This window comes from Phyllostomus hastatus, unplaced genomic scaffold (assembly GCF_019186645.2).
Source record: "Phyllostomus hastatus isolate PE091 unplaced genomic scaffold, TTU_PhHast_1.1 phas_scaffold_93, whole genome shotgun sequence".
Lineage (NCBI taxonomy): Eukaryota > Metazoa > Chordata > Mammalia > Chiroptera > Phyllostomidae > Phyllostomus > Phyllostomus hastatus.
Genome location: NW_025334042.1, coordinates 22,486,227 through 22,509,236, shown reverse-complemented (window position 1 = coordinate 22,509,236; position 23,010 = coordinate 22,486,227). Strand labels below are relative to the sequence as shown.

At 39.8% G+C, this 23,010-nt stretch overlaps 1 protein-coding gene, 1 long non-coding RNA gene and 1 pseudogene across 2 annotated transcripts in view; 1 reads left to right on the top strand and 2 right to left on the bottom strand.

The window, feature by feature from the left end:
* The window catches only part of LOC123812863 (tubulin alpha-1B chain), a 35,603-nt gene extending 17,159 nt beyond the window's left edge, over positions 1–18,444 (bottom strand). The window contains exon 1 of the mRNA XM_045829763.1: positions 18,303–18,444. Within this exon, the coding sequence (XP_045685719.1) occupies positions 18,303–18,305 (3 nt within the window). The 5' untranslated portion in view covers positions 18,306–18,444. The remainder of the gene's footprint in view (positions 1–18,302) is intronic.
* LOC123812866 overlaps positions 1–23,010 on the top strand; it is a 77,718-nt gene that overhangs the window by 10,011 nt on the left and 44,697 nt on the right. The window lies entirely within an intron of this gene.
* Positions 14,164–17,866, bottom strand: LOC123812865 (annotated as a pseudogene).

The following is a 23,010-nucleotide window of genomic DNA, read 5'->3' as shown; positions in this document are numbered from 1 at the left end:
AGTGACTATTAGTCCATTACTGCGTACTCTGATTTTAATGGCTGGGAGCACTTAATATAGCTATCCAAAATATTACTTGCTTTGCCTTAGATAGTGCTTGAAATTGTGTTTTCCAGATGATTCCCTTAAAAGTCAAACCTTTCGTTCCTAAAAATTCCCTGTATAAAATGCCAGTACTTTAGGGAAATATTACATCTTAAGTAATCAATGACTATTTTTACAGATATTAGTGGACTATTGGTAGAAATTAAAGCTTTGGGTAAAGAAACCAAATGGGATACAGGAGGGTATGTGTAAGGGTTGAGAGTGGCCAGTACCAGAAAACGAAATGCTTAGTAAGGATTTGAGGTCATTAGAAGAAAATGTAATCTATATCAGAGTATTCCTAAAATAGGTGATATTAGATTACATTGCCTAAATCATACACTCTTAATAAAATTAAGATATTTTCCTCTTTACAAAAAGATAAAAATGCAAAACAAAAATGAGAATTGCTCAGGTTCAGTGGGCTAGTGGTTGCCTAGATGAGACATTTGCTTAGCACCTTTAATGCATTCTTTGGAGGAAATTGCTTCCTGACTCATTACCAAAGTGAGTTATAAAAAATAATGATTTGGGGAGGTTCTTATCTAGTGCTGTCTAGAACATGCTAGTATCAGCTATAAATAGACTTGTAAAATAATAAATAAATACACTTGTAAAACTAAGAGAATGCATCATTAAGAAATGTCCTAATATTTTTATTATTTTTTAAGACTACTTATTTACTTCTTAGAGGAGACAGGAGGGAGAAAGAAAGGGAAAGATCAATGTATGAAAGATATATCAATTGACTGCCTCTTGAATGCCCCCAGCTGGGGACCTGGCCCACAGCCCACTGGGAATCGAACCTGCAACCTTTTGGTTCTCAGGCCAGCACTCAATCCACTGAACCATACCAGCCAGGGTAAAAGCATTTTAGACTTAATGATATTTTCAACTTAATGATTGATTTATCTTGATGTAACCCCATAATATGTTGAGGAGCTTGTGTATTTCCTGATGTATTTTCAGTATTTCATTCCTCTAGTAGTTTTAATCATTTTGTAGAATCCGATGAAAATATCTGTCATCTCTCCACATGTGTGTATAAGCCTTGTTTTAGTTATCTATTGGTATGTATCAAACCACCCTAAAATTTACTGACTTAAAACAATGATTATTTATTCTCCTGACCCATGGATTCATGATGCAGCCACTGGCCTGCAGTGACTATGGAATGCTGCAGATGGCTCGTCTAAACACGAGAAAAACATACACAGAGACAACTGAGTCCTGTGGGGAAATAGGGACAAAATGGCCACTCTCTCTAGTGGAGAGTGCCCCGAGCCCTCACCTAAATAGGGTTTTATTCAGAATACAGACACAGTTTGTGGATTCCAGTCTGGCAGGGAAGATTAAACAAGTAGGTAATTTTCAAAGGTGCTAACAGAACTCCTGCTGGGATTCTGGGCAGAGTTTGGGGTTTTATCACTATAAGACCTAAAAGGCTAGTCCCGTTTTCCTGCCTTTGCCTTCATATTCTAATTCAATAGCATCCTCCAGCAAGCAGATCTCACAGGATCTTGCATATTCTATGTCCCAGGCCTGATTACCCCGGGGGTCTGCCGACTCTGGTCTGGGCTGCACCACCCCTGTTATTTCCACAGGCCTGAGATGGGCAGAGGAGACAAAGGCAGCCAGGAGACTTGGATTTCTCACAACTAAGAACAAGGACTCAGGCTTTGACAAAGCTGAGGGGGCAGGGGTTGATGTCCATCACCCCTTCATTTCCACAGCTCCCTGAGTGTCTTTCCTGAGGCCTCCACGTGTTTATGTCTGTCTTAGGCGATTCCCTCCTTGGGAAATCTTACCCGTCATTGGCTAACTGATCAAGTATTGGAGGCAAGGCACAGAACAGGCAGCGTTCATGCCAGGGAAATAAGTTTTGTCTCCTTAGTGGCTCCTGGTTTGGAGGTCTGTCACTCAGCCTAAATCATGGGGGGTTACAGCTTCCTGAGACCAGGTAGGGCAGGCCCCAACAGGTTCAGGACAGTTCATTTGTTCCATGTGGTGTTATCTAGTTCACTCATGCAGTTGCATTCAGCTGGGATCTCAGCTAGGGCTGTAATGCCTAGGATATTTGCACTCACACATCTGGGGCCTTTGTGCTGGCTGTTGGGCGGGGTGCCCTGGTTCTTTTTTACATGATCTCTCTGAGTGAAACAGGCTGCCAGGCTTCTTAAAGGCTTGACCTGGATCTGGCACAAATTCTCTTTGTCACATTTTATTAGTCAGCAAAATCACAAGGCCAAATGAGATTTAAGGAGAGAGGAATAGACTCCACCTCTTGATGGGAAAAGTATTACGTACCTACACAGATGAGAGAAATGGTTAGTGGCTATCTTTGGAAACAATCTACCATGAGCAAATTCACAGAATTCTGCCTACAACATCAGCAAGTTCGCCAATCCATGAAAATCATCTAGGAAGTACCCTAAGCTTTCCAGAGCCCTGGACTTGGAATTCCTGCTTTAAAATGTAAGCCAACTATATGTAGTTTGTCCCAGGAATGCAAAGTTAGTTTCGTATTCAAAAGGCAATGAATCCAATTCACTATATGAATAGAATAAAGACAAAAAAGCATAATCATCTCAATAGGTACATGCAGAAAAAGAATTTTACAAAATACAACATCCATTTATTTAAAAAAAAAAACAACCTCTCAGCACATTAGGAATAGAAGGAAACTTACTGTGATAAAGAATATCTATAAAAAACTGACAGCTAACATTCTACTTGGTGGTGAAATATTAAACATTCTCTAAGATTGGAAACAAGATGAGGGTATCTGCTCTAACCACCTCTAGTCATCAAGAATGATCTACTCTTCATCATTTCCTTTAAATTTTTTCTCTGAATTAAGCTAGATCATTGAAGGCCTACTCACTGTACAATACAGACTCCTGTATAATACAGGACTGTACAATACAGACTCCTGGTGGAATCACCTTTTATTTTCCTGGAATATACTCTGATATGATGCCACTGTCTACATTGAAAAATAATTTAAGACTCAGCCATATACTCACATACACTGCCGGTGGGACTGAAAATTTACATATCAAATAGAATCTGGCAACATATTACTAAAATAATCACTGTGACCAAGGTTTTTTTTTTTCTGGAAATGCAATGATGATTCAACATTAGAAAAGCTTTAAAAGTCATCATAATGTGTTGAAGGAGAAAAACATCAATCTCTAAATTTTACTGAAAAGATATTTAATAGCCCTAGCTGGTGTGGCTTGGTGGATTGAGTGCCGTGCTGTGAATCAAAGAGTCTCTGGATCGATTCCCAGTCAGGGCATATGCTTGGGTTGCAGGCTGGGTCCCCAGCTGGGGGTGCATGAGAGGCAACCACACACTGATATTTCTCTCCCTCTCTTTCTCTCTCCCTTTCTCCAAAAATAAATAAAAAACCATATTTTTTAAAAAGACATTTAATAAAATTCTACATCAGTTCTGATAAAAAAACCTTAAAATATATAAATAATATAGAAACACTTATACTAATCTGTATCCTTTTCATATATTGATAAAAACATAAGAAATATGTCTCAAGGTGAAAGCTACATTCCAATTAAAGCTAGAAAAAAGGATAGGAGGACTTCCAGTTAAGATGGTGGCATAGGTAGACATTGCTCTCCTCTTCTCACAATCACATCAAGATTACAACTAAAATACAGAACAACCATCACTCAGAACCATCAGATGTCGAGCTGACAACTATGGAATTAAAGAAACCACATCCATCCAGACTGGTAGAAGGGGCACACACACAGAACAGGATGGTCCCTCACCCGTGTGTGGTGGATAAAAATTCGGGAGGGATATCTAAGGAGTGAAGAGTACCAGCCCCACACCAGGCCCCTCAGCCCAAAGTTCCAGTGTCAGGAAGATAAGTCTCCGCAACTTCTGGCTACAAAAACCAGTAGGGATTGAGTCACTGGAAGAAACTTCTGAAGCCCCCAGCAGTTCCTCCTAAAGAATAACACATGGACTTACCTACTCAGACTCACTCCCTCTGAGCTCCAGCACCCAGGTAGCAGCTTGAAAGGCACTAGTGGCATACAAGGAGAAACTGAAGTGTCTGGCATCAAGGCAAGCAGGGGCCATTGTCCCTTTTCTAAGCTCTCTCCCCACAAAGCCAGCAAGCTGGTGCCATATCTGAGACTCCATCAACCCTGGCTAACACTGTTTGACCCTCCTTTGAAATCCTCAGAGACTGCTGCACCCAAATTACAGACTCACCCAAGCTGCTTTCCCATATGAATGGCTGGTCTTGGCTCATGCTATACAACTTTCTAAGTCCTCTCAAACAAGCAACAGTTGGCTTCAGTGAACCCCAGGCCTGGCACTTCCAACAGCCAGCCTGGATTCATAACTTGGCTTTGCCTGGGAGTCTCCCAGCCCAGCACAAGTAGCAGCCATCTCAGATTGCTTTATTGCTCAGGCAGGGGTAGGGGGAGGGCAAAACACAGATGAAAGCTGACCTTGGCCTGCATCACCCAGGAAACCCCAGGGCCAGTGCACTCAGTGTATAGCTATAGACCATGTTGGAGCACCACCACGCTGCCCCTTCACAGATGATCCTCCATGGAGGGAGGAGGTTGGTGGTCAGTGGTCACAGCCAATCCTTGCAGCTGACTGGCCTGAGTAAATCCTTCCCATTGATCTGCCAACAGCAACCAAGTCTCAACTACAAGAGGAGGGTGTACTCAGCCCACAACAAGGGCACACCTTAAGTACCCAGCTTGGGTGATAGGGGAGGCTGTGCCACTGGACCCTACAAGACACCTACTATGTTAGTCCACACTACCAAGACACAGAGTCAAAGTAGCTCCACCTAATACATAGAAACAAACACAGGGAGGTTGCCAATGAGGAGACAAAGAAACATGGCCCAAATGAAAGAACAAATCAAAACTCCAGAAAAAGAACTAAACAAAATGGAGATAAACAATGGAGAGGCAGAGCTCAGAACACTGGTTATAAGGATGCTCAAGGAACTTAGCAAGGACCTCAACAGCATAAAAAGATCCATTCAGGAATGAAGGATACAGTAATTGAAATAAAGAAAAATTGCAGGGCAATAAGAATAGAGTGGATAAAGCTGAGAACCATATCAATGATTTGGAGCATAAGGAAGCAAAGAACAACCAATGGGAACAACAAGGTGAAAAAAATTAAAAAAAAATGAGGATAGTGTAAGGAGCCTCTATGACAACTTAAAGAGGTCCAACATTCACATCATAGGGGGTACCAGGAGAAGACAAACAGCAAGATATTAGAAATTTATTTGAAAAGATAATGAGAGAAAACTTCCCTAATTTTGTGAAGGAAATAGACATGCAAGTCCAGGAAGCACAGAGAGTCCCAAACCAGATAGATGCAAAGAGGCCCACTCCAAGACACATCATAGTTAAAATGCCAAAGGTTAAAGATAAAGAGAGAATCTTAAAAGCAGCAAGAGAAAAGAAGTTAATTACCTACAGGGGATTTCCCATAAGACTGTCAGCTGATTTCTCAAAAGAAACTTTGCAGGCTAGAAAGGATTGGCAAGAAATATTCAAAGTCATGAAAATCAGGGAACTACAGTGAAGATTGTTCTACTTAGCAAGGATATTTAGAATTGAAGGGCATATAAAGAGCTTCCCAGATAAGAAAAAACTAAAGGACTTAGTCATCACCAAACCATCATTACATGAAATGTTAAAGGGACTTATTTAAGAAAATGTAGATCAAAACTATGAACAATAAAATGATAAACACATATCTATCAACAGTTAAATCTAAAAAAGTATTGAACAACAATAAAATAATTATTAAAAATATTTTTGCCTATTTCTATTTACTTTTTAATGAACATATATAAAAGACCCATGGGGGGAAATAAAAAAGTAAAATAAAAAACAAACTAAACAAACAAGAATAGAGATAGAATCATGGGTATAAAGAGCCTTTTGATGGTTGCCAGATGAGAGGAGGTTGTGGGGGAATGGGTGAGGAGGTGAGGGTATTAATCATTACAAACAGATAGTTACAGAATAGCTGCAGTATAGGAAATGGAGTCGCCAAAGAACTTATATGCATGATCCATGGCCATGAACAATGGTGGGTGGATTGCCTGAGGGAGTTGGGGGTACTGGGTGGGGGGGCGCAAAGGGGGAAAATCAGGACAACTGTAATAGCATAATCAATAAAATACAATTAAAAAGAAAAAGAAGGATGAGATGAGCATCATAGCCTCTATTATTATATTATTATATTTTTATCTTTTAATAGGAATGAATTAATACACACAGGAGAATTATAAAATTTATATGATGGTCTCTGGATAAAATATTCTTTTGCTGTCATAGAAACATGGAACAGACTGACAGCTGTAAGAGGGTAGTGAGGACATAGGGACTGGTTGAAAAAAGATGAAGGGATTAGCAAAAGAACATATTTTTTTTTGTATCCTCATTTTGGCAGCCTCCCTGTGTTTGTTTCTATGCATTAGGTAGAGCTGCTTGACTCCATGTCTTGGTTTTATGGCCTAATGTAATAGGTGTCTTGTAGGGTCCAGTGGCACAGCCTCCCCTGTCTCCCAAGCTGGGTACTCAAGGGGCACCCTCTGTGTGGACCGAGTATTCCCTCCTCTTATAGCTGTCTTGATTGCTGTCAGTATATCATTGGGAGGGATTTACCTAGTCCACACAGCTGGTAGGACTGGCTGTGATCCCTGGCTAGCTACCACCTCCCTCTGTGACTTTTGGAGGTCATTGTGTGGTGCTCTGACATGGTCTGTAACTGTCTGCTGGGTATGCAGACTCTGGGGTTTCCCAGGTGGTGCAAGTCAAGGTCAGTCTCTACCTGCGTTCTGTCTGGTGCCCCTTGGCATAAGCTATAAATCAATCTGCAGATTGCTGCTGTTAGTGCCAGGCGTGGGGCCACTCAGCGAGACGTATGGGAGCTGGGCTCAGCTGCTGGTTGTGTGAAGGGATTTAGGAAGGACTGAAGCCCACTGGTTGATTCTTGTATGTGCCCTGACTGGGCATCATACTGGCAGCCTTGGGTTATCGGGACGATGCTCTGACCAACTGAGCTACCTAGGCAGGGCCTGCTGTCAGTTTTTTATTTTTTACATTTTAGTTATCTTAAGGTTCTTATAACCTCATAGATTAAATAGTGGGATAAAAATGTTTTAATATTAACAACTCAATTTATTTTATTTTTTTATTTTTCTAACCCTAACCCTAACCTTAACAACCCAATTTAAAGGGAGCAAATGATAGATACAGAGAACTGATTAGTGGTTGCTGGAGGCAGAAGTGAGGTGGGGGTGGGCAAAATGAGTGAAGGGGTCAAAAGGTATAAATTTTCAGTTATAAAATAAGTAAGTCATGAGAATATAATCTATAGCATGGTTACTATAGTTAGTATTATTGTATTGCATATTTGAAAGTTGCTAAAACAGTAAATCTTAAAAGTTGTCATTACTAGAAGAAAATTGTAACTGAATGGTGGTGGATCCTAACTAGACTTATTGTGGTGACCATTTAGCAATATATACACATCTTGAATCATTATTTTATACACTTGAAACTAATATAGTGTTATGTTAATTATAATATGACAATTATAATATGTCAATTATACCTTGCTAAAAACTTGTATTAAAGAAAGTGCGCAAAAGACTTGAATAGACATTTCTCCAATGAAGCTATCCAAATGGCCAAAGAGCACATTTTAAAAAAAAAACATTAAAAGATACTCAATATCACTAATCATTAGGGGAATGCAAATTAAAACCACAAGATACCACCTCACACATTAAAATGGCTACTATCAAAAAACAAAACAGGGTAACAAGTGTTGCCAAGGATATGGAAAAATTAGAAACCATGTACAGTGTTGTCAGGAATGTAAAATGTTGTAGCCTCTATGGAAAACCGTATGGCAGTTCCTCATAAAAATTAAACATAGAAGAAAGGCTCTTCCTTTCCGTTTGGCCGCAGCCATCAGGTAAGCCAAGATGGGTGCTTACAAGTACATCTGGGAGCTATGGAGGAAGAAGTAGTCTGATGTAATGTCCTTCTCAGTGTATACTGCTGGTATTACTGCCAGCTCCCTGTGCTCCACAGGGCCTACCGCCCCCACCTTGCCTGATAAAGCACATAGGCTAGGATACAAGGCCAAGCAAAGTTATGTCATATATCCTACTCAAGTGTGCTGTGGTGGCTGCAAATGCCCTGTTCCTAGGGTGTGATGTACAGCAAGCCTCAAGCCTCATCTGTTGCCAAGGAGTGAGCTGGGCTCCATTGTGGGGCTCTGAGAGTCCTGAATTCTTACTGGGTTGGTGAAGATTCCACATACAAATTCTTTGAGGTTATCCTCTTTGATCCATTCCATACAGCTATCAGAAGGAATCCTGACACCTACTGGATCACCAAACCACCCCACAAACCCGGGGAGATGCCAGGGCTGACATCTGTGAGCCTCAAGTGCCATGACCTTAGAAAGGACACAAGTTCCACCACACACTATTGGTGATTCTCGCTATGCAGCTTGGAGAAGGCATAATACTTTCCAGTTCCCCATTACTGCTAATATAAGTAATGTTTGTAAAATTCTTACCTAATAAACAATTTAGGTCAGTCAAAAAAAATTAAACATGGAATTACCATGTGATCTCACAATTCCACTTCTGGGTATATCCCAAAAGAATTGAAAGCAGGATCTGGAAGAGGTATTTGTCTACCCATATTTACAACAGCAATTTTTAAAGGATTTTATTTATTTATTTTTAGTGGGACGGAGAAAGAGAAACAAATGTGAGAGAGAAACATCAATCAGTTGCCTCTTGTATGCACCCTGACCAGGGACTGAACCTGCGCCAGTCAGGGCTGTAACAGGATAATTCACAATAGCCAAAAAGTGGAAGAAACCATAATGTCCATAAGGAAATGTGCTATATGCAGGGTAGGGCAAGAGTAGATTTACAGTTGTGAGTATGCAAATCACAGAGTTTATTCTTGTTGTTATTATTGTACTACTTTCCATATGAACAATGCTGTATATACAATGGAATATTATTCAGCCTTAAAAAGGAAGGAATTTCTGACACATGCTAAACATGGATGTACATTGACATTATACTAAGTGAAATAAGCTAGTTACAAACAGATAAATACTGCCTGATTCTATCATTTGAGGTATCTAGCATAGTCATATTGATAGACAGAAAGTAGAATGGTGGTTGCCAGAGGCTAGGAGAAGGGAGGATGTTCATAGATGCAGACCGTGGGGTAAGCCTGAAAATCTGCCTCCATAAGCAGAGGGCAGGTAAAGACCAAAGACAATTGAGTACCTTGATGTAATTCTGACAACTCCAGCATTACATCAAAAATTTATTAAGGGAACTTACATATGAGGTGTGTGTTAGGTGCAGCCATGTAGTAGGCACTAAAGAATTATATAGAACAGTGCAGGATGGATAGGGGTACTGGTCTGTGACCCACTCCATATAAGGAGAAAACACCTTACCTGCTTGCCTAGAGTTGGACAAAAGCCTGTTCCATCCCTTCCCTATGCCCTATGTGGGGCATAGGGAAGGGATGGATCAAACAGTCTCTGAGAGAATTTATGGGAAGCAATCTCTGTCATAGAACAAGTCTAGCCTCAACAGGGAATAGGAATTATTTAATGGGAGTAGTGTTTTAATTTTTCAAGATGAGATAAAAAGAGCTCTGGAGATTGGTTGCATAACCATTTGGATGCACATCATACTACTGAACTGTATACTTAAAAAATGATTAAGATGGTAAATTTTATGCTATATATAGTTTTCTACAATTAAATAAAAAGTAAAATAAATTTACATGAAATATATGTAAATAAACAAAACTAAGTATTTTAACATTGTACAGTTCATTTATATTTTTTAAATGATTTTATTTATTTATTTTTAGCGGGAGAGGAAGGGAGAAAGAAAGAGAGGCTAAGAAACATCAATGTGCGAGAGAAACATTGAATGTTTGCTTCTCACATGCCCCCAGCCAGGGGCCTGGCCCCCAACCCAGGCATGTGCCCTGACAGGGAGTGGAACCAGCACCAGGACGATACCCAACCAACTGACCTACACCAGTCAGGGCTGTAATTCTTTAAAAAGTTTTTATTGATTGATTGATTTGAGAGAGAGAGAGTGCAACAGACATCAATTTGTTGTTTCACCTATTTATCCATTCATTGGTTGATTCTTGTATGTGCACTGACTGGGAATGGAACCTGCAACCTTGGAAAATGGGGACAATGCTCTAACCAACTGAGTTACCTGGCCAGGGCCTCAGGTATATTTTTCTTCTCTAGAATTTTGATTTGGAATTTTTCCAATATATCCACTTAAAATTCATCCACTTTTTTGAACATATGTGATACAACTTTTAAGGTTTTGTATGCTAATAAAATTAATGAATTATTTTATTTAATCTGATAAAGTTTTAAAATAACTATATTATTACTAGCAATATTATTACTGAAAAGTTTATTATTTTTAGCATTTCTTTTTTTATTAAAATATATCTCTCTAGGAATATACAACCAAATCACTATGTTTTAAAGTCAAGTGAAATAATTCCCCACTCTGTACTTGATACTTGGTTAAATTAATTTGTTTCCTTTTGCTTAATTTTTAGAGATATTTTCTACTTTAATTATTTATTATAATTTTGTAATACAGTTACATATTTCTATAGTAAAATGATACAACAATACATTCAAAGTTTGGTTAGACCGTGTTTTCCCCAAAAGGTACAGTCATACCTCAGTACTCGTCAGCTTCAGAACTAGTCAAACCCTGTACTTGTCTCACTTTGATAAGAAAAAAAAATGTTTCATCACTTGGCACTTGGTCAGGACTCATCACACTTGCCAGAACTTGTATGAGTCACGGCACCGCCCCACAAGATAAAATAAAATGCTTCATTGTTTGGCACTTGTCATTTGGGCACTGATCACGAGTTTTGGAATGAATTAACGAGTACCGAGGTACCACTGTAAACATTTGTTTAACTTCTTGACTTATGTTTTCAGTGTTTGTTTTTGAAATTGTAGCAAAATATACATAAAATTTGCCCTGACTGGTGTGGCTCAGTGGATCGAACGCCAGCCTGCGAACCAAAGGGTTTCTGGTTCAATTCCCAGTGAGGGCACAAGCCTGGGTTGCAGGCCAGGTCCCCAGTAGGGAACATGTGAAAAGCAACCACACATTGATGTTTCTCTCCCTCTCTTTCTCCCTCCCTTTCCTTCTGTCTAAAAATAAATAAAATCTTTTAAAAAAATGTACCACTTTAACCCTTTTTAAGTGTATAGTTCAGTATCATTAAGTATACTTTCATTGTTTTGCAACAATCACCACTATCTCTAGAACTTTTTCATCATTCCAAACTGAATCTGTTAAACAGTAACTTCTCATTATATCCTTACCCCCAGTCCCTGGTAACCACTATTCTTTCAGTGTTAATGAATTTGATTATTCTAGGTACCTCATGTAAGTAGAATCAGTCAACACTGGTTCTTTTGTTTGGCCTGTTTCACCTAGTTTAATGTTTTCAAAGTTTATCCATGTTGTAGTATGTGTCAGAATTTTATTTATTTACTTACTTTTTTTTTAATTTAGAGAGAGAGAGAGGTGAGGAGGGGAGGGAGGGAGAAAGAGAGAGAAACATGGATATGAGAAACATCTACTGGGGACTAAACTCACAATCTAGGCATGTGTCCTGACTGGAATCAAACCACAATTTTTTGCTTTCAGGGACGATGCCAACCCAGTCACATCAGACAGGGAAGAATTTAATTTTTTTTAAGGCTGAATAATATTCCATTGTATGTATATACCACATTTTGTTTATTCATTTATCAATTAATAGACATTAGAGTTGCTTTCACTTTTTGGTTATTGTGAATAATGCTCCTAGGAGCATGGATATACAAATATCTATCCAACTCCCTGCTTTCAGTTGTTTTGGGTATATACTCAAGAAATGGAGTTGCTGGATCATATGGTAGTTCTGTATTTAATATTTTTAAGTAGCTGTCATACTGTTTTCCCTTGTTTAACACAAAATACTATGAGCTCATTGATTTTATGTATTTTATATGGTTCAAGCTATTGCACTCACTATGGTTTTCAATGCTCACATTACCATCAATGAGCGCCCCTTCAACCTGACTCCTGTTATGACTAGTTTTTTGTCTTCCTTGCTTTCTGGAATGAGAAATTGAGACTGAACTTATATATTTCCTGCTTCAAGCTTGGAGCCAGTCTCTTCTCTAAAACATTCCAGTTTCTTTTAGTGGAAAATGATATTTAGAGACTACCACCTAAATGCTAGGGATACTCATTGCTACAGTGGTCTTAGGCCTTGTCAGTGGACAAAGCTATTCAATATGTCTTTTAAAAATTAGGATCATAGAGTTTTTTTCCCCTTTGATTTTATACTTGTATCTCTTTTATCCTATACTTTACTCATTGAACCAATAATCATTGTATACCTACCATATCCCTTATACTTTGCTAGTTTCTGGGAATGTACATTAAAAACTTAAAGTTGATCTAGTTTCTATTGCTTTTTATCTGGATGAGGACTTTTACTTTTTGTTCATCAGATCTATTTGCATTGGCTTCTAGTTAAGACTGCTGAGCAGTATTAGATTGGGTTTAGTTATTCACGGCTTATTTTTTATTTTACATTCATTCATTGCACTAGTCATTCAAACAGGATGAGTTGAGAAATGCTTTGTCAGACAATTGTGTCAGTGTGTGAACACTACAGAATGAACTTACACAAAACTAGATGGTATAGTCTACCACACAACTAAGCTATGTTCTCACAGACTACAAGCCATGTTACTCTACAAAACAACCAAGATCAAATCAAGCACAACAGAAAATTAGCTAATCAAAGAGATACAGTAAAAATGTGTGAAGCTGCTGCTGGTGTGACACAACATACTGTTTTACAACAAACTTTTTAAAGTAAAGTGTATACTCTAAAATAATGATAAAAAGTATAGTAAATACATAAACCAGTAACATGGTTATTATAAAATATTATGTACTATGCTATACTTTTATATAATTGGCAGCAAAATGATTTTCACCAGCATCACTACAAACATGTAATGTGGTGTGCTGGGATGTTACAATGGCTACATCACTGAGTGACAGGAATCTTTCAGCTTCATTATATTATGGAACCAGTCTTATATACAGTCTGTCCCTCACTAAAATGTTATGTGGCACATGACTGTATTTCCCTTAACTTATGTTAAACCCAAGATTTCAGTAACTACAATACTATTTACCCATTGGTTGATAGTGTCAAAGATAAAGATAGATTAAATAGGCAATTGATACTAAAACAAAAAAATCACCACTGGATTATTTTACCAGAACAAGGTAACTTGAAACTGCAAGGCAATTTGTTATCCTTGGATTCTTAGCCCTTTGATCAGTTGGACTAGCAGGTGAACTCTATTGTTGAAGAAACCATTTCGCTCAAACTGTTTTTCTTACTGTTAGTGCTGATGCCTGCAATTCCACTATTAGTTTTGTTCATTGATGTGATTGGCCCATATTAAAGTAATATCTTTGGAGAGTTAAAATTCACATATACAACTAATATATTAGAGTGAGTTTATCAGGATTTCCCCTTGTCACATTCAGCTGAAAATGAATTTGGAAAGAATAAGATCTAGCATAAGGGATAATTGCTTGGAGACTTGTTTTAAGACCTGATGATGCATTCGTAATACTTAGCAGCCAATCAGACCATTGGCTGTGTATTAGCAATTTATTCATTCTAAAGAGTACTAGTATTTTAAGTAACTATTATAATGGAGTCAAACTTAATAGCATGGATGTTATCTAATAATATTTAGATATACATTTTATAAGTTTTATAATGTAGTAAGATATTTTAAAAGTCACTTCATAATATATGTATATACCACAGTCAATAGTTATACTTTCTACTCAATGTACTAAATACATAAAAATTTAGAGACACCCAAAGAGAAAAGACAAGTCTGAACTCATTTAAGACAGGGAATACTTTATTCAAACCCATCAGAGAGATGAACTGGTTGGGTCTGTAACAAAGCGTCATGTTTTAAAGCACAGGCCAGTAATTGTATATGAGTATACACTGCTACATACAAATGTAACTGATCAGACCACAACTTTTCCATGTTTAAAACAGAATAAGCTTCCCTGTAAAAGCAGCACCGTTGTGACATTTTAACTTTAGTATTCCTCTCCTTCTTCCTCACCCTCTCCTTCAACAGAATCCACACCAACCTCCTCATAATCCTTCTCTAGGGCAGCCATGTCCTCACGGGCCTCAGAAAACTCTCCTTCCTCCATGCCCTCACCCACGTACCAGTGGACAAAGGCACGCTTGGCGTACATCAGGTCAAATTTGTGATCCAGGCGAGCCCAGGCCTCAGCAATAGCTGTGGTGTTGCTCAGCATGCACACAGCTCGCTGTACTTTGGCCAGGTCTCCACCAGGCACCACAGTGGGAGGCTGGTAGTTAATGCCGACTTTGAAGCCAGTGGGGCACCAGTCCACAAACTGGATGGTACGCTTGGTCTTGATGGTGGCAATGGCAGCATTGACATCTTTGGGAACCACGTCACCACGGTACAACAGGCAGCAAGCCATGTATTTACCGTGGCGAGGGTCACATTTCACCATCTGGTTTGCTGGCTCAAAGCATGCATTGGTGATCTCTGCTACAGAAAGCTGTTCATGGTAGGCTTTCTCAGCAGAGATGACAGGGGCATATGTGGCCAGAGGGAAGTGGATGCGGGGATAGGGCACCAGGTTGGTCTGGAATTCGGTCAGATCCACATTCAGGGCTCCATCAAACCTGAGGGAAGCAGTGATGGAGGACACAATCTGACCTATCAACCTATTCAGGTTAGTGTAGGTTGGGCGCTCAATATCGAGGTTTCTACGACAGATGTCATAGATGGCCTCGTTGTCAACCATGAAGGCACAATCAGAGTGCTCCAGGGTGGTGTGGGTGGTGAGGATGGAGTTGTAGGGCTCCACTACAGCTGTGGAAACCTGGGGGGCTGGGTAAATGGAGAACTCCAGCTTGGACTTCTTGCCATAATCGACAGAGAGACGCTCCATCAGCAGGGAGGTGAACCCAGAGCCGGTTCCCCCCACCAAAGCTGTGGAAAACCAAGAAGCCCTGAAGACCTGTGCACTGGTCGGCCTGTAGAGAAAGGAAAAAGAAAATGTAATTCTCTAATGCCAGGATACTTATCTTATGTAGAATTTCTATTTCTTTAAATCGTGAACATAAGAGATTGATGTAAGCATGAAGAGTGGCAAAAGAGTCCCATAACTTGGGGACTCCAATTAACACAGTGAGCAGTGTATCCCACATTTGGCATGCACCAAAGAATGAATGCTACAGTTTGGCTTTCCACTTAATTTGCCACAGAACCCCCCTCAACCCATTTGAATGTTTACTTGTTGATGATTTTATTCATTATCTTAACTCATGTATATTCTGGCATCTTTTTAAAAATTGAATTCACCAGGGTGACGTCGGTTCATGTAAATATATAGACTCAAATGTAGTATTTACCAGTTTCCGAATTCGGTCCAGGGACGAGGTCAATGATCTCCTTGCCAATGGTGTAGTGCCCACGGGCATAGTTATTGGCAGCATCTTCCTTGCCTGTGATCAGCTGCTCAGGGTGGAAGAGCTGGCGGTAGGGTACCAGTGCGAACTTCATCTGGAGGAGGGAAACAAAGCAGCCACCCATCACTAACAACCCCCCCCCCACAAACCCCCCTGGAGCCCAGGGGGCCCCGATCCACAGAGGCCCCAGGACACACCTCCTGCCCCAGACCCCTGGGATCTCACTTGGGTCACTGAGGGCAACTCACCAATGACTGTGGGTTCCAGGTCTACAAACACTGCCCTGGGCACATGCTTGCCAGCGCCTGTCTCACTGAAGAAGGTGTTGAAGGAGTCATCTCCCCCGCCAATGGTCTTGTCACTTGGCATCTGGCCATCGGGCTGGATGCCATGTTCCAGGCAGTAGAGCTCCCAGCAGGCATTGCCGATCTGGACACCAGCCTGCCCAACGTGGATGGAGATGCACTCACGCTGTTGGAAGGAAATGAGAAAAATTGTAAAATTAGGTTGTGTTAGCATTTTGAATTTTGGGTAGTTATCTAAAAATATTTTTAGGAATATACAGATATTCTTCAAATTCATTTGAGGTCATATCCCTAACGCCAGAAATAATTAAAGAAAAGCACCTGCTACTAATGCTGCAGAGGGGTGTGGCCTGAATACGCTGCACTGTTCACCGTGGTCCAAGCCCATTGTCACAGGCATGCTTGAATAGGCTTTTCATACTTTAAAAATATTCAAAGCACAGATTTTATAAAGTTAAATTCAATAATTAATTAATTAGAATCCTTCCCCTTTAAATAAAGATGAGTTTCTTCTAAATATGATTTGGTATTTCAACTTGGACATCTGTACTGCAGCTGAGGCCAGAAGCCACACCCTTCTGCAGTCTATCTGCAGAATCCATCTGTATTTAGGGAGTTGGAAGCTCAACAAGGGCTAACTCCTGCATTGCCGCATTTGCTGTGCCTGGTGCTAGCCTGTACTGTCTGCTACATTATTTAACAGAGCAAGCTCTATTTCCAGAAACTGCCTACATGATCTCATTGTGCCTTTCTGCCAGTTTTCCTCCTCTGAGCCAGGCTGGGACCATATGCCTAAATTGAAATGAATTAATGAAGATGCATGAGAACAAAAGACAGCTGGTCACAGTATAATTCTTCTTTGTCTGCAGCAATTTCTTTTTTTTTTAAGTTTCTCCAGAATCTTCTCCACTGTAAAAAACTGGAAAAATTACGAGTATCTTTAAAAGAACAGTTCCTAAATTAGAAACAAATATCACATGAGAAGCTATGAAACAAAGAATAAAAGCCCAGTGAAAAGAAAATGAAGTATTTATTTAAAACAACAAAATAATACCTATTTTCATTCTGAGATTTTTCTACCCACCACAGAATGTTCATTCTCATCACATTCAGTAGATATTTTCTCCTCTATGATCTTTATGGCTACAATTTCTATTGTCTATCATTGTCTCTTCACTGACATATGGGGGGAGGGGAGGGGAGGGAAGGGCGTTTCCCTGGGTCCTGAACATTGATTGGGGTACCCTGGCTTGCACAGTGGTCTTTCTCCCTCTGGGCACATGCAACAGAGACAGACAGACACTCAGATGAGTCAGTCACGTCGGGATAGCCCTGGGCAAGACTTTAAAGGGCTTGTCAAGTGAATTGTGTTTTTGCTCCCCCCCAAAAAATATTTCGTCTACGTTTTAGAGTGAGTGAAAAACCTTTTAACACCTACAGTTCTGCAATTATGAGACTTATTAAAAGTCTTCTTCTGACAGAAGAGGTTTAGCAAGAGCGAACCCCGCCCAATGGCTCCAAGGCCAGAGAAGCCAGAAACAAACAACTCCACCCCAGTGCCGCCCTGACTCCGGCTACCGACAGCTACCACCGCCTCCAACAGAAACTAACCACTTTTCCCCGTTAATATACGGTATCTTTCTAAAATGCCAGAGAAGCGGCAAGGAAAACTTTTTTTCCCTCTGCTAACCCAAGGCGCCACTTTGTCCCAGTCCTTTTCAACCCCCACGCCTTCCAGCTATACCCACCGATCCCTCGTCTTTTGGCGAGACTTGTCTTCTTGTTTGGGGAAACACTGGAGGAGGAAGAGGGCCTCTCTGCGCCACACAGACACGTAATGCCCATACACGAGGGCTAAGCAGGAGAAGCCACGACCGTCTTTCCCTGCCCCAGACCCTTTCAACATCAACTGATGGGCTGCTTGCAGCTCGGAAAGGCTCGGGTAACAAAAAGCCCTTCCACGCCTTTGTTCTTCCCCACAGTTCTGCCCCGCCCTGGGCGCAGTTCTTGCTGGGCTCCTGCGCCCCGCACTGCTGCAGCGGCCAGCTCAAGGATTCGGGACAGACGAGGCTTAATCTCGCTAATAAAGCGTAAGACTACCTTCACCAAAGAAATTGTAAAGGGAAAAGGGTTTCAGATTCTTCAAGCAGACCCCGGGAGACTGACCCCACCCAACGGTCGCAAAGAGCCAGAGAAAACAGATTCTTACCATGGTTGCTGCTTTGCGGCTGCTGAGAGGATGGCGGAGAGGAAGAAAAGTTGTTGCTTCTTACAGCGCGACTCTTAGGCGGTCGATGTAAGAGAACCTGCGGCACATGGGCGGATGCAGCTCCCTATATACAACTCAGTCACCATGGGGATGGGCTGGGGCCTGTTCCTGTTGGTCCAGACCCCTCAATCTGCCCAGAGAAGCCACAACAGGAGAGTTGTGATTGGTGCAAACGACATGGGATGAGGTAATCTTTCCTCCACCCCCTTTTCCCTAGCATCCATAGACTGTTTGCATCCTTCAGACAAAGAGACCGAGAAAAAACAGTCAGCCGAGCATCCATGATGGGGTGGGGCTAGGCAGGGGGTGCAAAAAGGAAGAAAGAGAATTGGGGTTGGATGAGTTTATGTTGCTTGAATCTCAAACTACAGTTAAAACCACCAATGTAAGGGTTTCCCAAAACTTAATAGCAGAATTTGTGTTGAGATGAAATATTTAATGGAAAATTACTCCCAGTTCCTCCGTCAAAGTATAATAAACTCGACTACATTCAGTGAGGATTCAACATCTCTACTGTAATTGCTGTAAAAATAAAGTAGGAGAGACGATGGGAATGATGCTTAAAATGGCTTGGGGTAAATGTGCCTTTTAAAACAAATTTTTAAAGGTTCAATAACAGCCATCCAAAATGGTTTCTCAGGTTCAAGTAACTTATTTTCAGATCTTTTTTTTGCAGCCTTCCCTCAAGTATCTAAACAAAAACGAAAGATGGAAAGAGTAACCATCTAAATATGGAAGCACACAAATAGTTCAAACGTGGCAATAATTAAGATATAATGAACATACTGTAGTTTACAAGAAATATTTCTTTGCCAGAAGTCTATGCAATATATTTTATGTAGTGTATTGTTCCTTACAATGAATTATCTTTCCTGATAAAGAACTGAAAAAACGCAAGGAGAAAGAATTGCGTTCAAAAGCTAATACTACCTGTGCATAGTTACATTCTGCATTGTTCTAATTTCTGTAATGAGAAAAATAACTGAGATACCAAATAAAAAAGGAGAGCTGTGTAGCATGAAAGGATGATCATTTTGTAATGTTGCCTCCAGCCAGAGACAACTGTGTGAGGTTACCCCAATAACTGCATTTCTTTTTTATGTATCTCATGTGAATTTAGTATATCTGTGAGAGGGAACTGTGGGAATTGTAGCCAGTTTCACACCGTTTCTATTCAACTAGAGACTGGTGGTTGCTCAATTGCCTCTTGGGACAAAAAGGGTTTGCTTTCACTCCCTAGGAAATGGATTGCAGTAACATTTTTTTTTGTTGCTGTTGCTGCTTAGAAAGGCTCCATTATCAACAAAGATAAGCTATGGAGAATAAGACGTTAGACTGGGTGCTTCCTGACACTACTATGAAATTTCAGAGATAAAGAGGTTTGTAATGGTCACAAAGTTGAAAATTTGTATTTTCCCTTCAGTTTTCAGTGACTTATTTTTAGGGTTTGCAGCACCATTTACAGTGCTCTGCAGAGCCCATTCATTCGTGCTGGACTAGCAGACAAAACAGGGCATGGGAGGGAGGGACTTGAGACAGTTGCTACAGGTTGTGGTGTTAACAACAGTGGCCCTTGGCCATGGAATTTATTAGCCTGCTCTGCATAGCTCTGTTTTACTTTTTCAAATTTGCTTCAGTAGTCTTCCCTAGGGGTGAAAAACCTAACATACAAATTATTTTATCTACTTCTTGCATATTTCCTAGAAAAAATAATCTTCAACATCATCTTATCTTTCTTTAGTAAATAAAAGTATATTTCAGTAAAGAGACAGCAAAATTAAGGACAACTTGAATGCTTCTTTCTAAACTCAGAAGTACTTTTAACAAAAGTAAGATTTCAATGCATAGGGAAGTATTAGGATTAATTAAGTAGCTCATTGAAAATACTTCTTTCAATGTTTTAATAATGAAATAAATTAGACATTACTAGGCCATGGTAAAGTGTACAGATCTTTTGGAAATGAGAGGCACAGTCTTAAATTTTATTTTCTTTACAATGTAAAAGAAATATGCCCAATAGTCTCAATTCTTTATGCAATTTACACTGAAGATTAAATTTTAAAAAAGAGGAGGGTTCATGCAATTGATTCTGTGTAATTCTATCTCAGAGCCATTCTGTTCCTTATGTAAATGAGGATTTTTTTTTCTTCCCCTGGGCATAAGTAACAATAAGATCTAGGTCAGAAATAGACTGTTTGAGTACTGATAATCTTAAATATATAAATAGGAGAGCAAGGGAAATAACTAATCTATTCTTTTTGTTCCTCATCTTATTTAATAGCATGCAAACTATGAGACAAAAAATTTTATTCTAGTTTAATTATTTATTTTTACTGCCAATTTTTTTAGCTTACATCAACTATTTCACTAATGGATTCATTCTTGTCTGCAGTATGATTAGCATAAAAAAGATTAGCATAAAACATTTTTCCCCTTTCATAATATTGTGGAATTTAAATTATTTATTTGTATGTCTATACCTCTCCTCCATTAAAATGTGAATCCTAGTCCCTGGCAAAGTGCCTAAGCATATACTAGACGTATATTGATACATGTTTGTTGAATTAAGTCAATAGCTTATCTCTGTGCATATTTTCAATAACTATTATCATGATTACTAATTTAAAGGTAGTTAATAAAGTAACTTTTTTTCATAGACAAAGCATTTACTGAATGTCTATTGTAAACCCTGGACCATTCTAAATACTGTGAGAATCACAGGTAGTAGCATGGTCTCCTTTTACCAGGATCTTCCAATCTAATTGAAGAATAAAACAAATACATGTATATAGACTTGAGAATGGTGTGTGTTGTGTATGTATGGAGAGGAGCCTTGTAGACTCCGCTGCATGACCCTATGTATCATAACTTAGGAAAGAGGAATTGTCCAACACTTTTTTTTCCTACTTCTTCACCTCCTACTTATCCCTAAATTTATTCCAATCTGGATTCTGCCCCTACCATCCCTTAAAACCAAATTCCCTTCATGTTTGGTTTGGTTCCCAAACCAAAAAATTGTTGTTAAATCCACATGATACTTTTTAGTTCTTGTTGACCTATGAAAGCTTTGTTACAGTTGACTGTTACCTCCTTTTTGAGACATTTTCTCCCCTTGGCCTTAAAAATGCTACATTTTCCAGGTTTCCCTCCTACATTTTTATCTCAGTCTATGCTGGTTTTTCCTCCTCTCCTAATCTTTAAGTGTTGATGTTTCTCAAGGTTCAATCCTAGACCTTTTCTTTGTTTTATTCTATGTGACCTCAACCACTTCAGTGGATGATAAGTGCATTTATCCCCAAGGCCGAAGATCTTTTCTATATGCTAATGATGTCTTATCATCTCTTCTTAGATCCAGATCATATAGTATACTTTCAATCTCTTGCTGGATTACTCACAGGTATCCCAAATTGAACTACTTATCTTCACACAAACATGTGCTTCTTACAAGTTTTCTTGCTCAGTAAATGAAGCAACTTGGCTTCTCATGTCAGAAATGAGAATTACCTTTAACATCTGTCCTTTTCTTTTCTCATTACCATAGAGTCAGTCACTAAATCCTGTTAAATCCACCTCCTAAATATTTCTCAAATCTTATCCTTTTCTTTCCATCTCTACTGCTTCAACTCTAGTAAGTACATCATCTCTAGTCTGGACAACTTCAGTGCCCTCCTACATTTCCTCTATATTCACTCCTACCCCTGCCCAGTCCAGTCTCCACACACAGGTGGTGATCTTATTATAATATATATTACATATCATGTCACATAATATATATCATGTCACTCCACTGTGTAAATCAGATCAATGCCTGTTTGTTTTAAGATAAAGACACCAGACTTCTGGCCAAGATGGAGGTATAGGTAGACACTTTGCTTCCTCCCACAACCAAAAGGACAACAAGTTTAAAAATAAAAAACAACCAGTACTAACAGAAAATTGAACTGTGTGGAAGTCTGACAACCAAGGAGTTAGAGAAGAAACATTCATCCAGACTGGTAGGAAGGACAGAGAGGGGCAGCCAGAGCGGAGAAGACGTGCAAGGCAATGACTGGGTGGGTGAAGTGGCAGCTGGCAGACCAGGTGGTACCACATTCACAGGCAGATAAGCCAGGAGGAACAACAGGGGAACAAGACAGACCACACAACCCAGAGTTCCAGCATCAGGAAAATAAAGCTTCAAAAACTCTGGCTATAAAATCCTGTGGGGGTTGTAGTGGTGGGAGAAACTCCCAGTCTCACAGGAGAGCTCATTGGAGAAATCCACAGGGTCCTAGAACATACACAAACCCACCCACCCAGGAATCAGCACTGGAAGGGCCCAATTTGCTTGCGGGTAGCAGGGGAAGTGACTGAAAGCAGGTGAGAGCCAAGCAAGCATCGTTGTTCCCTCTCTGACCCTCCCCCACAGCACAGCAAAGTGGGTTCCCCCACCCTGGTGAATGCCTAAGGCTCGACCCCTTACTACATAACAAGTGTGCTGAGACAAAGAAATATGGCCCAAATGAAAGAACAGCTCAAACCTCCAGAAAAAGAACTAAGTGACAAGGAGATAGACAACCTATCAGATACAAAGTTCAAAACTCTGGTAATCAGGATGCTCACAGAAATGATTGCATACAGACACAAAATAGAGGAAGAAGTGAAGACT